At 40.4% G+C, this 13,039-nt stretch overlaps 2 protein-coding genes across 3 annotated transcripts in view; both read right to left on the bottom strand.

The window, feature by feature from the left end:
- Positions 1 to 107: 107 nt before the first annotated feature.
- LOC107988759 (probable G-protein coupled receptor 139) lies at positions 108 to 2,348 on the bottom strand. The gene is made up of 2 exons (XM_017033423.2): positions 1,936 to 2,348; positions 108 to 1,310 (listed from the first exon to the last, which is right to left on the bottom strand). Exons 1-2 carry the CDS (start codon positions 2,012 to 2,014, stop codon positions 301 to 303), a joined length of 1,089 nt encoding a protein of 362 aa, XP_016888912.2. The 5' UTR covers positions 2,015 to 2,348; the 3' UTR covers positions 108 to 300.
- Positions 2,349 to 4,732: 2,384 nt separating this feature from the next.
- The window catches only part of fynb (FYN proto-oncogene, Src family tyrosine kinase b), an 18,797-nt gene continuing 10,490 nt past the window's right edge, over positions 4,733 to 13,039 (bottom strand). The window contains exons 7-13 of one of the 2 annotated variants that reach the window (XM_025056944.1): positions 10,305 to 10,490; positions 9,876 to 10,007; positions 9,223 to 9,402; positions 8,576 to 8,652; positions 8,049 to 8,202; positions 6,931 to 7,062; positions 4,733 to 5,990 (exon numbers count right to left, since the gene is read on the bottom strand). In XM_025056944.1, coding sequence (XP_024912712.1) covers positions 5,782 to 5,990; positions 6,931 to 7,062; positions 8,049 to 8,202; positions 8,576 to 8,652; positions 9,223 to 9,402; positions 9,876 to 10,007; positions 10,305 to 10,490 — 1,070 coding nt within the window. In that variant the 3' untranslated portion in view covers positions 4,733 to 5,781. The remainder of the gene's footprint in view (positions 5,991 to 6,930; positions 7,063 to 8,048; positions 8,203 to 8,575; positions 8,653 to 9,222; positions 9,403 to 9,875; positions 10,008 to 10,304; positions 10,491 to 13,039) is intronic. The other variant, XM_008312650.3, reaches the window with a different exon arrangement.

Below are 13,039 nucleotides of genomic sequence, written 5' to 3'. Positions count from 1 at the left end.
TGGGCATCCTGAGACGTTTACCTCAGTTTTGGGAGAAGGCTGCGTAAATCGGTATCGGTTTACACGGAATCGGAAAATACGTTTTTGGACGGGCTGCGTAAATCGGTATCGGTTTACACAGAATCGGAAAATATTGGATATAAGAAACAAACAAAAAGTTAACACAAAGTAAAAAAAAATATCGAACGTCCCTAATTAACAGTCCAACAACTCCAACAACAAACTCAGATAGTAGTGGGTCCGAGGTAAACCCAACTTACAATTATTAATCTTTAAACATTAATTTTAATTTTACTCTTGTTACTCCTTCTTTTTAAGATTAGACGGCTCCGCCGTAACAGACTTGGTTGATGGGAAGTCCTTACGATCCAGGACTGAGAAGACCTTCAAGGTAGTTTGGGTGAGAACAGAACCATGATCGTGCGGTTTCGCTTTACAAGTCACCGCTTGCACCAGCTCACGACGGAAGCGGCGGCTGACCATGCAGTAGAGCAGGAAATTGGTGGTGGAATTCAGGTTCTGCAGCATGTTGGCCAGGTCCCCGGCCACGTTAATGGGCAGGCTGTAGTCATTCCTGTTGAAGTTCCCGTTGTTGTGCTGGGTTCTCAGGATGCTGTACGTGATAAAGCGAGGAAGGCTGAGGAAAACAAAGGCTGCAGAGACGGTGCCCAACAACAGGATGGTCCTCTTCAACAAACCCCTAGTGCAAGTTCCGTGAATGACACGCCGCTCCTCCTTGGTGAAGAGGTTGCTTACGCGACAAAGGTGAAATCCAATAAGGAAATTGAAGATGATGACCAACACGATGGGGACTCCCCCTGAAAGGAAAGTGGTTATCCAAACGATTACGGTTGAATAGACTTTATCACGGTACTGACACCTGGGCAAAGTCACATTTTGTCCATTAACAACGAGGGTAACGTTTGAGACATGGTTGATCCATCCCAGTGGCACAGAGACCAAGTGAGACACAAAGAAAATAGCAGTACAGGTCATCTTTGTAACCCAGGTCTGGGAGAAGTGCTGTTTGCTCCGGGTACTGCGTAGGACTAAGTAACGCTCAATGGTGAACATCACCACAATCCAGCAGGAGCTGTACAGCGATCCGTACTGTAGGAATCCCAGAATGCCACACCAGGGGTGAGAATGCCAGAAAGGCTGCAGCAGCCAAAAGGTGAGGGTCAGGTCGATGAGGATCACCCAGATTATGTAGAGGGTGTCAGCAATGGCCAGGCAGCTCAGGTAAACGCTGGCTGTGTCTGACATCCCACACTTACGGAAGCAGATCATGTAGAATGTTAAAATGTTGGCTGCAAGGAAAATACGAAAATGCATTTAAATAAAAATGCAGTACAAATTTGGCCGATATTTAGAAGACATTATTCATTGAATAGATTAAAAAAAAAAACAACAACTGTAGTTTCCGGACTATAACTCGCACGTATTTCATGTTTTGGCGATAATTTCATGTTTGTTATTTTCACACTGACAGCCGCTAGAAGGCACTCTAGGCCTGTGTACCAGTATCTGCTATTCATGTACCACTGAAAACGTACATGTTCTTTATTTTTACACTGACAGCCACTAGAGGGCACTCTAGGCCTGTGTACTAGTATCTGCTACCCCTGTAAGTCGCACTTTGTTTCATCCTTTGGCTGGTGCGACTTATACTCCGGAACGACTTATAGTCTGGAAAACACGGTATAACATGGCTGACAACATCCCAGGTTTGGGGACAGGCATCTAGTACTGTAGCAGGGCTTTTTGTCAAATAGCTTAGCATAGCTACATTTGCTGTGTTAGCTGTATTTTAGTTGACCCAAGAGAAACAAGACAGCTGGAAAATATTTCCAACACAAAAAACTGTAAACGCAATCTTAAATTCCTTATGTTCTAATAAAAATAAAAATAAAAAGGAAATAAAAAGATACAAACCCGGAATACCTATGACGCACAACAAGGGATAGTAGATCTTCTGTAAAGTGACAAAGGCAGTGACGCTCACTCCTTCCATTTAACTGATGAAGATCTGTTCACATGCTAACACCTGCAATAAGTCAGAGAATTGTTGGGAACGTGCAGGGGATAGACAGTTTTATTATTCCATGAGTTGCTGCCGGAATTGTTGAATTATGAAAACAAAAAAACAAAACAAAAAAGATCTGTACTTATCTGGTTCTGATGACTATTTGAAGAATTTAAAGCTACATTCTGGAATAAATACTGCTAATCCTAGTAAATGTAAACAGTAGTAAAATGCAGTACATACCGAGCTACAGCTGACAAATTTGTTCATTTTTACTAAAAGCTCTCAAAATCAATAATGAGCTATGAGCAATTTTACAAAAATAAATAGACGTATTATCAAGTAGGGTGAATAAAACAGGATAAGAAAAAATACTGAATACACGAAAGCTAATTACAAAATAACAAAAAAAAAAAAAAAATGAAACCAAACTTTTTGAGTATATAGAAACTAACAAAAACATTTTTTTAATTAAGCTTTTAACACTGTATTTCTTGGGAAAAAATAATTTAACAAAAAAAATCCTTTTAAAACTATAGAACATTGTGTTACAGTTTTTTCAATTGGATCAAATTTATTAAATTATTTAAATATAAATAATACATTAATTTAAATTATTTAGGTGAAATACTGAGACCTACCTGCCTTTTTTGACTTGTGTCTTGTGTCCTTGGTTTACGGTAGCTACGTGAAGCATGCAGTGTGCCGAGAGAGAGAGAGCGAGAGACAGCGACTGAATGTGGGAGACAGTGAACCACAGTTTTGGGTGCTGCTACTATGAGGGGCGAGTCACTTTACTCGTGATACTTCACAGATGATGAGGGGAGGCGCTAAATAAAATTCTAAAGACATTTCTACTTTTTAAGTAGTTTTAAAAGTAAGTTATTTTTCGATTCGGAACACGGGGAATTAAGTTGAAAGAATACATTTAAAAAAATATATCTTTATCAGCTGCTTTTAGAACTACTCACCGAGCCGAATGCAACCGAAGACGAAATCAGATGGCACGACCTGATGAACTTGTGGACCAATGCGGTAATGCGCTAAACAGGTTGGGAGCAGGCACATCCTATTTTAGTAGAAAAACAGAACAAATTGGACCTGCAAGGGAAAAAAAAGAGACAAGTTGGGTCGTGCCAAGCATTTTAAAATAAACAGCTAATAATAAAGAATGCAAAAATATTTGGAAAAACAAGTGGTTAAATGTGTACTTCTCGGAACCAAAGGTATCATCCATGAATGAACTGCAATTATAAATACAACTTAATGAATACAACTAATTATTACAATATAAATACAATAATTATTATATAAACATAACTTCTTAGAAATTAATTACAACCACACACATCATCCTATATATACATATATACACACACATATATATATATAATGTGTCAGCATTGAAAATCCAATGTTAAATCCAATGTCATGGCTCAAAATGATTCTGTTAAAATTATGAAAATGTGTAATATATAAATAAATATATATATATGCATATATATATTCAGTATCAAACACCTCAAAAAACCTCAATAAAACATTTCTGAAATTTTCACGTGTCTCAAGAAACAATTTCAACATGGGTAAGTACAAGTAAAAGTAACCGAAAAATAACCAGAACCAGAAATGACGAGAAATGTTCACAAATCTTTGGAGTAATGAGAAAGACCTCATATTCTCGTCATTTTATTTTAAAGGAGATAGAACAAACTTACTTTAACAAAATATTTTTAAAAAAATCACACAATAATGGAAAAGTAAGGTTTGTCAAATAAAAAATACATCACAAAAAAAAAATACCCTGATTGGAACTTTTTCACATTTCTCAAAAGGGTAAAACCAAATTGCTTTAATACTTTGCTCACTAACCGGCTTCTACAGTGACAGGGTTGTTGCTTATCTAAGAGTGGGATGTGCAGCAGGCAATGGAAAACAACAGACAGTGTATGACAGATTACAGCACATTAAAAAGGAAAAAGAAAACGTGAAGCTGCAAATGTAGGCTTGAAATGTTCTGCTGGTGTGTAAACTGCTGTGTAGGAGTGGAATCCCCTACCTTTAAAAAGTTAGTAAACATTCCGATGAACTTTGAAGTAGGCATCTGGACTAGCTTAGGTTAGTTAAAGACAAGTCATTTCCTTCTACAACGATTCTCCTTCAATTCCTGAAACTGAAACCTAAACCAATCCATGTCCTTCTACTAAACCTTTCTGGACGTCATGACCTGGATGAACGAGAACCACTAAAGACAATCATACATTTCCTGCTAAGCGAATGCTCTAAATCAATGGTGCCCAACCCCCGGTCCGGGGACCAGTGCTGGTCTGTAGGTCACATATCTTGGAATGTCTGTGTAGGTTCTCAGTCATCCAAGTCTTCTTATCCGGATGAGAGGTGAAACATCTTCAAGAAATGTACTCGATGTAACTATTTTTTGCCATATCCTAGAATCAATTCTTTTGACCCTTTCTTCATTGAACAGGGTGGAAAGCCTTGAGCCTCTGACCCCAAACCACCGGAACAAGATAATGTCGACCACGATCAGTTTGGATCACACCAGCTGTGAGACCGCACTGGCATGACACAAAGACAAACTTTAAAGTTGATGACGCAGTGTTGGAGATGAGTGATAATTTACTAATCTACATGCCTAACCTCCCCGCCCTTTGGCAGCTCACATTGCCCCCCCCCCCACCCCCCCCCCCCCCGTCCCTCCAGGGGGGCCCGCCCCATTATTTGTAAAGTTCTACTGTAATAGAACCTTTAATTCATAAACAGGTTATCTGAGGCTTCTTAAAGTGCCTTTGGTCATCTACACCAGCGGTCCCCAACCTGCCGGTATCAGCCGTTACTGCGGACCGGTAATACCGCGCTATCCTTGAAGGGTCATTCAATTTTCAAAATAAAACATCTCTCAGACTTTATTCTGTTAGTATCAGAGTCTGAAAGACCTGTTGGTTTGAAACATTGACAGATTATCTTTGAATAAATGAAGTAAAAGGAAACGGCCTGGTACCAAATGACCCAAGGAGCGTCACCGATCTACCTCACGTTTCAGAAATGGATACTGCTTCGTATTTTTGTACTTACTTGATGGTTTCATCTTAAATGCATAAATCATCCATGGTTTAATGAACACTGGACTGCGAACAAGGTACAATTTATAATTTGTCAATAATACCACGCAACATCAGTCCAAGACCTGGACCATCTTAGTTCTGGGGATGTTACAAAGCCATTGTATGTTACCGGAGAAAAAAAAAACAAAAAAACAACAATCTAACAAGTAGTAAGTGAGGAAGCTCTGAAAGGCGTTAGAAAGTAATTCGATTAGAAAGTAAACCGAACTCACACTTTCTTTTTACATAATCTGAAAGGTGTGTTATTATTACGATTACTTATAGTATTTTGTGCAAAAAGAGAATAGAAATTAATAAACAAACCAACCTACCTAAAATAAATCTTTTACGTTTATTGAATAAAGGCATTTGATTGCATCATTCCATAACTTCCATTTACTTTTGTCCAGCATTCCTCTCCCTCCTTTTAACCTAGTCCAGAATGTGGACGAGGAAGAGGAATGTCGTTTTTTTTTGTTTTGTTTTTTTTTTTGGCTGGGGCTGAGGAAGCCGTGACGATCTGTAAAATAAAGGCCTGTAGCTGTGAGGCTTCACAGTCGTTTTCAAACAGTACCAATTCAGTGTGTGTGGCTCCAGCAGTCATTACCACCTGCGCATGACCTGAACGAGAGGTTAAAGGTTGTCCCCGGGCTGATACTGAGGTTCTGTTGCTGTGAAGTAGTCCTCCAGGAAGGCCTGGAGGTACTCGAAGGTGGGCCGCTCCTCTGCATTATTTTTCCAGCACTGCAGCATTAGCTCAAAGAGTGAAACGGGGCAGTCCTGGGGGCAAGGCATCCTGTAACCTCGCTCCACCTGCTCTAGGACCTCACGGTTGTTCATCCCTGAAAACAAAGAGTAAAAAAATGAAAATTACTCAGCTGTCAACCCGAATACAGCATTTTCCGGAATATAAGTCGCACTTATTTTTTTTCATCCTTTGGCTGGGTTTGCGACTTATACTCAGGTGCGACTTAATATATAAATTCACATGTTTGGTTATTTTCACACTGACAGCCACTAGAGGGCACTCTATGCTAGTGTACAAGTATCTGCTACTCCTGTACCACTGAAAATTTACATGTTCGTTATTTTCACACTGACACCCGCTAGAGGGCACTCTAGGCTTGTGTACCAATATCTGCTACTCCTGTACCACTGAAACTTTAGGGCACGCTCTCTGACTGGTGCAACTTATACTCCAGAGCGACTCATATATGTATTTTTTTCTGCTTTATGATGCTTTTTTTTGGATGGTGCGACTTATAGTCCAGAAAATACCGTAATAAATCGCTAAAATAATGAATCATAATTAATCAAGGTAAATCATCATTTCTAAATATATAGCCTTATTTGCTCTATATACAGTAGCTGGAACAGAAAGACAAAGATGTTGGGGTGTGTTTTTGGCAGGAATCTTGCGATACAATACGTATCACGATACAGAGGCAACGGGACAATATTTTGCAATATAATATGCATGGCTATATATAGAGTTTTTTTTTACAATTTAATTGTAGGAAAACTGTCAACATAGTAAACACACAATTTTGTTACAGTCTTACATCAGGTCACTAAAGAAAATTTCGTGAATGGGGGAGATGCTTCATTTTTCCAATCCATCGATCATTACATGGCAAATATACTAATACAGGTAAGGAATAAAAATAGTTGAATTCATTAAATGAGTACACTTTCCATTCTCTAAGACATTAACTGTTTGTGTGGAGTACTGCTGTGAATGTGTCTGAAAACTAAAAAAATGTTGGTTTATCGTTCCCTAACCTGGATAAGGCACACGGCCCTTGGTGACCAGTTCCATCAAAAAGATGCCGAAAGACCACACATCTGACTTGATGGTGAATTTTCCATACAGTGCAGCCTCCGGGGCGGTCCACTTGATGGGAAACTTTGCACCTGTGGATGAGAGTCGTGACAGAATGTAAGCAGTACCATGGGTAAACTTTGATCCAAGGCGTTTGTTCCACAAGTATTTGCCAGAAATCGCGTTACACAAGTTCATCGTATGCTCATCGTTAAAAGACAGCTTATGACTGATCACACAAGCGCAATGTCCAGAGACTGCCGTCCAACTGTATAATTACAGCAAGAGTCAGACCCATAACGTGTAGCTTCCGAAGAAAGTCGAGAGCTGAGAACGGACACGGAAGCTTTCGCGATGGTCCGTTCCTTCTTTTACGTAATGGTATGATCCTGGTCTGTCCTGATATGATTGGCTGCATAGTGTGCCCATCAAACTAACGTCCTGCCCCCTGCCTGCATAGATTCTCAGCAGAACAGAGTAGGTTCTCCACGACATGGGTATCGGATCGGATGGACTACAGTCGTTTTATTCGATATCTGATCCGGAAATTTGGACCAATATCGGACCAATTCGGAGAAGACTAATGGAAGTCGTATGACCTCACTAGCTCTCTCTGCAGTGTTTCTGCTGACAACAACGCAGTGTTTTCTCAGATATCGCAATTTTTTTTTTTTATCTTTAGCCACTCATATCTCTCTTTCTGGTATAGTGTTGCTTGTTTTTATAGATACACAATAAACCAGTGGTTCTCAATTATTTTCCTTTATGCCCCCCCTTGGGGACAGAAATGTTTTTACGCCCCCTCCAAATCACATGCCTGCGAATTGAAATACTATTGACAACGTGTATGTTTTTATCTGTACAAACCACTGTATGAGTTGCTGCCACCTAGTGACTGGAGGCATGTCCAGCGTGCCATATTCCATTGGAAGCCCCTCATGACCCCCAAGTTTTCTATATTTGTTGTCTCTATTTTGTTGCAAGGTATACAAAAGAAACGGTTTTGTCCAATTTTGATCTTACTTCGAAACACTTGCCCTGTAGTATATTTATGATGGAAAAGTAAGTGGGGACCCACCTTGTCTTGCAGTGTACTCATTGTCTTCAATGAGCCGGGCCAGACCAAAGTCAGCTATCTTGCAGGCAAAATTGTCTCCCACCAGAATGTTGGCAGCGCGTAGGTCTCTGTGGATGTAATTCATCCTCTCAATGTAGGCCATTCCTGATGCCACCTGGAGGACAGAGAGCTTACTACATCAACACTTTTTGAATACAGTGCTCAACAGCACTATATTACATATAAGCTGTACAGTGTGTAAGTTCCGATCCTTAGTTGAGGACAACCGTATTGCACACAAGGTCATAGCAAATCCATATTATTTTTTATTAGTGATACGCTTCAAAGTCTGAGATGTCCAATGCAGTACCAGTATACTGGAGGTCAGATCTACTTTTATATGGCAGTATTCAAAACCCTTAGATCGTTGTTCAGATAAAAAGTCGGTCTCTAAGCTCATGCCTTATTGAATGTAGCGGGAAAATGCAGAAGCTAGGAATTTTGTTTTGTACACGTTTATCACTAGATTCAGAAGGAAGTGCGGATACCTGTGCGGCCATGTCCACCAGGTTGGGCAGTTTCAACGCTCGTCCTTCTCCATCTTTCAGGAAATCCAAAAGGCTCCCTGTGGAAGACATAAATAGTTTGTCTCACGTAACCGCGCTCATAAACCACGTTTATAAACATTAGGTTGAATTTTAAGAAGTGCAAGATGTTCTTTTCAGGGTACTCTTTTTATAGTGTTCCCCTATTCCAAGGTAATTCAACACTTTTATGTGTTTTCTTTTTGGGCTCGTCCAGCAGACAAGCTAACTAAAGACATACGGCTTACCAAAGAAATCAGTAGGGGGCTAACTTTTTAGGCTAAGTTTTTAGAATGGGCCGAAATCCCTCCTGCGCTGTAAGCAAACCAGGTGATCACAACAACACCAACTACAGGAAACTATACCGAGGTCTATCTTATATTTTGCTTGGGGATCAAATACGTATTTCACTATATAAAATGCTAAACATTTATATAATTTGTATATACTGTGTTTTTTTAATGCATTTTTCATTGATATCCTGTCTACAACCAACGAACCATAAAAATAAGTCAAGTTCATTTTTGTCTATATATCTAAAAAAGAAAAAGAAGATTTTATACAATGCTACATGCACATGCGCAGGTATCTTTCAGCCTGCGTGCCTCTACCTTTGCCCATGTACTCTGTGACAATGTAAATGGGCTCTTCAGACACCACGGCGTAAAGCTGCACCAGCTTGTCATGGTGGAGCTTCTTCATGATCTGAGCCTCCTCCAAGAAAGACTCTGGGGACATGGTGCCAGGCCTCAGGGTCTTCACCGCCACCTTTGTGGTGCCGTTCCAGGTTCCTGGCACACGCAAAAAAGATTTGAGAACACGCTATCGACAGTAGAGAAGGAAAGGACTTCAAGATTTGCTCTAAAATGACGACGGATTAACATGCAACGCTTAAGAAGATCAGCAGTGACTTACGGTAATACACACAGGTCAGTTTTTAGTAGATCTTGGTAGGAAATGAGTTCTGAAATCTGAGTTTTCAAATCATAGAATTGATGTTTTGCATAAAAGAGGAGTACAACGTTTTTGCAAATTTTTTTTTTTTTTTAGCAACATTTTTTTTTCTTTTCAAACCTTTGTTGACGACCCATGATCTTCAGGAGGGCATCAAACTGTATTGTTAGCCAAATTTATATGTAGCTGTAGCATACGCAGCTAGGTTAGGGGGAAGGGGAACGCTGGGGAAGTACAGTTTTTAAAGCAATCCAAAAAAGTGGGAAAAGACGAAGATGAAAATGTGTCTTGTACACAAAAGGACTCTTACCATAAAACACCTCAGCAAAACATCCAGTACCCAGCTTTACTTCCAACTTAAGTGTGTCTCTGTTGATCTCCCAGGCATCGTGGCTCAAGCCCACAGTGTCAGGATGGTAGTTCACACATACAGTTGTTAGACAGGGAGGGAGGGAGGGGGGAGAGAGAGGCAAGGAACACAGGGTTAGCTACCAGGGAGAGGAACATGCATAGAGCCACTTAGAAAGCAGCCATTTTATCGCTAGACCAGAGAGTGCTGACATGCGGATGATTTTTAAGGAAGAAGTGTCTGTGACGTGGACCGCCACGAGCTAAGAAAGACTAAATGTTTTGTCAGGTTTTTCCTCATTCATCCCATCCAACTACAGATTATTCTGTATGTCAGGCTGTTGTCTCTGTTGCTAGCCGAGCAATGTTGCTTCCTCGTGACCCCGTTTTCCGGAGGCGACCTCATCCCTACCCATCCAGACCTCCCCAAACTGCCCATTCCCGAGACGCTTGATAAGATGCACCGACTCCCGCGGAATCTCCCAGACGTCCTTGGTTTTTACGCACAGGTCGGCAAGGCGAGGCATCCCTTTGTGGCAGGAAACCGCTAAGCGACAGCATAGCCCAGCAGCTCGGTCTTAACATGATGAAATGCGAGAGACAGGTGGCATGAAGAGAGAAGTGCAGAAAGTTAGCTTCGTAAAAGCATACAGAAGGAAAAACAGGAAACACAAAGATCTGACGATCTCCTGCTTTCTGGAGGTTTAACAGGCAAAGGTTCAGGAAAAGGTTTTATAAGTTTGACATAAAAGTGGGGTCAAAAAGTTCTAATACAAATAAAAAACAAAAAACAAACAAAAAGAAAAAAAAACAAAACAAATGGAGCCAGATCAAAAGGTTTGAACATCTTCGAAAATTACCCAGGTTTTTATTTTGGTTAAAATGATCGCACCTGAATATAAGCCGCGCCCACTAAATTTAAAAAGAAAAAAAAAATTGTACATATATAGGCCGCACTTCGCACTTCACTTCTCTCTTCTTTTTTCCACTTTTAATTAAATAAATATTTTTTTCCGAACAGTGCCTGTAACACGGCTGGTTACCCGTTAGCTCTTTCCTGCTTCGGAGCCCCGGCTGTAGTTGGAATGCGTATGGGAGACTTAGTGATCTGCTCCAGGGCCGAAGCTAACATTAGCTCCTGGGCTAACTCCTGTCACTTTGTGCTTGTCCGCAGCAGAGGTAAACAGAAACAGGGAAGTTTCTTCAACATGACAGGGCTCAAACTGCTCTCAACTTTCGATACTGTTCTCTCTCTCTCACGTGCCTCACGCACATATACGCACAAGGCTCAAACTGCTCTCAACTTTCGATACCGTTCTCTCTTTTGCGCCCCCCACGCACATATACGCACACAGCCATTCACAGACAGACATACGCTACTAGTACAACACACGGTAGCCTACCAGAAAAGTCATTGAACGCTAGTGGTATGAAGTTCGTTAGCCTGTAAAAGCCTGGAAAATACGGTATATAACGCTGTTGTACCACAGGCCAGGCTTCAGGTGTCCACACTTTGCTCTTTAAATGGACATGCTGAACAGTCCATTTAAATTGATCGACGATGGTACAGAAACACCTGGCTGAGAGAAAAAAAATCGTACAGTCGTCAACGAACAAACTGATCTTAGGATGTTCCTCATTAGTTCGTAATCTTTCCACTCTGGTGCACAGCCTTAGTGCCCCCGCCCAGTGGATCAATACAGAGAGAGAGTGGACCGTGTTTCTTTAGTCCTCATTATGGTGGAAAATGACTAGGTCTAAGTGCACTAAGTCAAAATGACTGAGGATTGTTACGTAAGACCCAAATCCATTAGAGAAAACATAACCCGTAAAAAGGTGTTAAATAGGTTCAATAAACAAATTGTCCGTTTATGAAACCTGTTTGGTTTTCTTTTATTGTTGTTATTATTTTAAAGTACTTTCCAGTTTATATTAATTGACGAAAGACCTGTATGGTGAAAAGGCTTCTGGGCAAGAGATGTATTTCCCTCCCCCCGACAAGCTGACGTTCAAATATATATTATTCATTTTAAATTTGGAAGAGCATGACATAAATGCTTCTTCATTTGTAGTTGTATTTTATTTTTTTCCTTATCATCGTGTTAATTTAGTAGCTTAGCCGTCGCAGTTTGCTACGGTTAAACGTATTGGTGATACATTAGATGAACATACGATTTTGTCCAACTCGCTCGCAATGGTTTAGCTTCAGTCATGACTGCAGCCTGTATGTAAAGGCTTGATGGAATAGCTCTCTGTGGCTAATGACATCTATGGCACTTACACACTCAGGATAATGATGGTTACCGTACACATAATGCACACAGGACGAACCCGATCCGCAGTGTTCCATTACGCGCTTGTCCGTCTCTTAATGACATAGCAATGAAATAAAACATTGTGTTAAGTGTTAAGTTCAGGGGAAGTGTAAAGTGTTTGCCAGGCATTCGATCAGACCAGTGAATTAGGGTGCGGTTTTTACGTCAGTGCACACACACACTGACTGCGCAGAGGGACCTATGTGTGTTCCTCATCAGGAAAAGTGCCTTACGGTGTTTGCATAGAGACGTAAAGGGCATTAAAAACAAGATAAGACCAGCAGTTCAAATTCGACCATAGCCGTTAAAGCCCATCTGGCATCCTACAGATGTTACAGTGTTCAAAGATGATCAAATGCTCTGTGCTCACTCTGCAGGGTTCTGCGAAAAAAAAAAAAGTCAATACCCGTAGTTTAAGGGAAAACAGACACAGCAGGCCGTCTAAGAAAAAAAAAAAAAAATCGATCAGTACAAAGCAACACGGTAATGTGTCGTTTAGCTTAGAGAAGGATCTTGGAATAATGACCTTTGAGTTAATTGTGTTAATGGTATTAATGGGATTGATATATTTGTACTTTTACTCATAGATAAAATATATTTAATGGGATTGATATATTTGTACTTTTCAACAAAAAGCAGCAATAACTAAAACACAGATAAAATATAAACTTATTTAAGGTATAAGTAGATCTTGGATAAGAGTAACAATGTAGAACATACGTGTCAAACTCAAGGCCCGGGGCCCAAATGCGGCCCTCCAGGTCATTACGTGTGGCCCGCATTTAGTAAAGTCCATGCAGCAGAGTTTTTT

The sequence above is a fragment of the Cynoglossus semilaevis genome, chromosome 7, assembly GCF_000523025.1.
Source record: "Cynoglossus semilaevis isolate Cse_v1.0 chromosome 7, Cse_v1.0, whole genome shotgun sequence".
Lineage (NCBI taxonomy): Eukaryota > Metazoa > Chordata > Actinopteri > Pleuronectiformes > Cynoglossidae > Cynoglossus > Cynoglossus semilaevis.
Note: the sequence above shows the minus strand (reverse complement) of the source record. Positions and strands in the feature narration are given on the sequence as shown.

What these genes read in the sequence shown, in the direction of transcription:
- LOC107988759 (XM_017033423.2), bottom strand. Translation starts at nt 2,014, where the DNA reads ATGGAAGGAGTGAGCGTCACTGCCTTTGTCACTTTACAGAAGATCTAC. An exon ending in GTGCGTCATAGGTATTCCGG is followed by an intron (nt 1,311 to 1,935) that starts GTTTGTATCTTT and finishes TTTTCCTTGCAG; the next exon opens with CCAACATTTTAACATTCTAC.